At 43.2% G+C, this 3,730-nt stretch overlaps 1 protein-coding gene across 1 annotated transcript; it reads left to right on the top strand.

Moving 5' to 3' along the window:
* Positions 1-204: 204 nt before the first annotated feature.
* Positions 205-3,533, top strand: LOC114357473 (transcription factor TFIIIB component B''-like; the record flags this gene model as incomplete). Its single annotated transcript, XM_028311088.1, has 4 exons — positions 205-330; positions 1,590-1,758; positions 2,763-2,981; positions 3,323-3,533. Coding segments are annotated over exons 1-4 (706 nt in total), but the record flags the coding sequence as incomplete, so codon positions are not given.
* Positions 3,534-3,730: the final 197 nt, after the last annotated feature.

The following is a 3,730-nucleotide window of genomic DNA, read 5'->3' as shown; positions in this document are numbered from 1 at the left end:
GAATGGGCTATCTAACACTGAAAGAATTTTTCAAATCGGACCAGTAGTTCGGAGATTAGCGCGTTCAAGTAAACAAACAAACTCTTCAGGTTTATAATATTAGTATAGATTATTTGCAAAACTAACTCAGTAATTCAAAATATAACATACGTTTTTACACCGTTTCTCTAAATATCACATGTATTTTATCTACTTCATAATTTGTAGAACTCGTCGCCAAGAAATGAGTCGACGGATGGCGGCGATGCGTCGGCGCAGAGAGACGATCCAGCGCGACACGCTCACTATGTACGATCTCATCTTCTACAATCCCACCAGCAACCCTATCGTGTAAGTACTCATTTTACGTATCTTATAAATTAATGTAGATCTTGGACGTCCTGTGGCTGATATGATGATGATGATGATGAAAGCCTGGTCTGCAAGCACGTATAATTTTGTCCAATGACCTCAAGCTACCCATCCTTATCGCTCGCGCGTAATTATATTGATGTCGCGACTGTGCGACGGGCGCCCGCAGTGAGTGTGCGAGCTATTAGATACAATTAAATTGTTATGCATAAAAAAATTAAAAAAAATGATTAAGTAGGTAGTTCTTTAGAACAAAAAAATAATACAATGTAAACAAAAAGTAACCAAGTCTATCCTTCGTAACTGTGCACTTACTGGACTTTATTCATCTCTCGTTCCCACTGCTGCAATTCCTGTGTAGCCAGGGTTTAGAGCTTGACCGCCAATAAACATCAGTGAAAGCCAAGTTGGTTCCGCAAGAAAGTTAAACTGTCATTGGACCCACAACGAAATTAATAGGAGTATGAGTTTAAGCACCCATTCACCATTTAGTCAATTCTTTAAAAATCATCATCTTAATATTGAAATTAGCTGCTATTTAATATTTATGTTTATGATGGTTTCTACCAGGGTTCGAGGATATATATCAAGGGATATATATCAAGATATATATCGGATATATATCAAGCCGGTTTTGATGATATATATCAACTGTTAAAATTTGTTACTGTATTTGTAATTTTTGACATAAGATTTTTATTTTTTTAGTTGATTTTGCCGTATTTAAAAGAATATTTTATGTTTTTGCTTTATTTGTCTGATTTTAAGGTTTAAAAACATTAAAAACATGTTTATGTAGCACATATGCAATAGTATTCATGAATAATACAATAAAATAATAATATGGCTTTCATACAAAATTGATATATATCAAAGTTGATATATATCGGATATATATCATAAATATCCGATATTTTGATATTTATAATAAATATCGGATATTTTCGAACCCTGGTTTCTACCGTAACATATACCCTGTTGATTAGTTTTAGTTGTTATGTTGAAAGATGTGCTTTCACCAAAAATATTATTTTTTTTTACTATAGAATTATCACTTCACGGGATTTATTGCAACAATATCTATTTTAACGGTAAATAAAATATTTACCCTCCCGACGTTTCGGCTCGGTTGCACGAGTCATGGTCGCGGGCAGACTATAGTAAAAAAAAAAAATGCAACATAATAGTTTAAAATATTTTTTTTTTTTATTTCTTTCTTAACACAAACCGTTTCACAGCCCAGACCAAGACGAGATCAAAGCGAAAGAGGCTAACAAGAAGGACGAAGCGGAGCGCGCGGCGGCCGAAGCGGACGACGACCCCGATGACCCCGCGCCCGACGCCGCGCCCGTGCCGCAGATCAAGCTCGGGCCTAACGGAGAGATCGTGCTTGACGAGAAGAGCTTGGTGAGTGGAAACGAATTCATACAGGGTATCAAAATGTCGAGATCGGAGCGAAAGAGGCTAACAAGAAAGACGAAGCGGACGACGACCCCGCGCCCGACGCCGCGCCCGTGCCGCAGATCAAGCTGGGCCCTAACGGAGAGATCGTGCTTGACGAGAAGAGCTTGGTGAGTGGAAACGAATTCATACAGGGTATCAAAATGTCGAGATCGGAGCGAAAGAGGCTAACAAGAAAGACGAAGCGGACGACGACCCCGCGCCCGACGCCGCGCCCGTGCCGCAGATCAAGCTGGGCCCTAACGGAGAGATCGTGCTTGACGAGAAGAGCTTGGTGAGTAGAAAGTAGAAACTAATGTACAGAAGGTATTAAAATGTCGAGATAGAAGCGAAAGAGGCTAATTAATAAGAAGGAAGAAGCGGACGACGACCCCGCGCCCGACGCCGCGCCCGTGCCGCAGATCAAGCTCGGCCCTAACGGAGAGCTCGTGCTTGACGAGAAGAGCTTGGTGAGTGGAAACTTATTTTCAGAGGGTATTAAAATGTTGAGATCGAAGCGAAAGAGGCTAACAAGAAGGACGAAGCGGAGCGCGCAGCGGCCGAAGCGGACGACGACCCCGACGATCCCACCGACGCCGCGCCCGTGCCGCAGATCAAGCTGAGCCCTAACGGAGAGATCGTGCTTGACGAAAAGAGCTTGGCGAGTGGAAAGTACAGATGGATGACTAGAACTACGGTGGTAACTAATACAGTTGTAATAAGTGCTATTTTGGAACTATTTTGTGGCTTTTATAATTTCCAATATAAAAGAAGAAACAACTTTTTTAAATGAATTGTGGATAGACAGATATTAAATGTCCGTTCCGCTTAGCTTATGCAGTATTGGGCAATGGTTGATAATATAAAACAATGTCAGTTTACTTCCCCCTCCCACGTTTGTCACCCAATTTTTTGTATACCTCCTTGAACGATATGCCATAATACTATTCCTACAACACATCTTATTCCAGGTGATAAAACCGACAGACAGCAAGCGCAAAGTGTCCTCCGTGGTCCGAGAAGGCGCTTGGGCCAGTGGGGGCGGCAAATACAATCGCACCGCTCGCACCGCGGAATGGAGCGCAGCCGAGACGGTGCGGTTCTACCGGGCTCTAGCGGCCATTGGCACAGACTTCTCGCTTATGGCGCCGCTGTTCCCTGGACGGAATAGGAGGGACCTCAAGATAAAGGTAAGCTTGTTCGAAAGAGACAGACTGTAAACACAAAATATCCTCGTTAATACGAGGGCGCCTGCATGAATCTGAAACGCTATCAATGTAGTTTCAAGTCTATCTGTCATTGTCGCTCACGCTGGCATCTCGCTTTGCGTGAGAGGGATGGCAATATTCCAAGCATCGGATAACGTACATTTCGGAGTAACCCCGTTGGGCCATGGCCAATGCGAGAGTTCACAGGCATTTATAACGCAATCGGGTAAAATTCTTAGTTAACATCATGTGCGATTGCTTTCAAATATCTGCCTTGTTTTGCATAAAAAACGTTTTTTAACTCGAAATTAAACTCATTTTAGTTCAAAAAAGAAGAAAAGGTGAACGGCGCGCAACTAGACAAAGCTCTCCGTTCGGGCACCACGTGGGACCCGTCGCGGTTACAGGACGAATTCGCGGCCGAACGTGCCGAGGCCGCCGCGAGCGCCGAGCGCGAACGTGAACATATCGCTCGCCAGAGGAAGGCCGAGCGTGAGCGCACCGCTCTCGCCAAGGAGGTCAACTTACGTCAGAGTAAGTCACTGTATACTCTACGCTCTACTTCAAATACATACACTTGAGACCTACTTAACGTACGCATCTCTACGTCTGCATGACGTCATTACACCCACAAACAGTGTGAATGCGAGAGAGAACATGATGTCCGCTGTCTCATTACTCTTATTTGAACTTTTTGTTGCACCGTCTTCTGCGAATATGTGTGTTGAATA

The sequence above is a fragment of the Ostrinia furnacalis genome, unplaced genomic scaffold (assembly GCF_004193835.3).
Source record: "Ostrinia furnacalis isolate ACB-3 unplaced genomic scaffold, ASM419383v2 OfSCF3162, whole genome shotgun sequence".
Lineage (NCBI taxonomy): Eukaryota > Metazoa > Arthropoda > Insecta > Lepidoptera > Crambidae > Ostrinia > Ostrinia furnacalis.
Note: the sequence above shows the minus strand (reverse complement) of the source record. Positions and strands in the feature narration are given on the sequence as shown.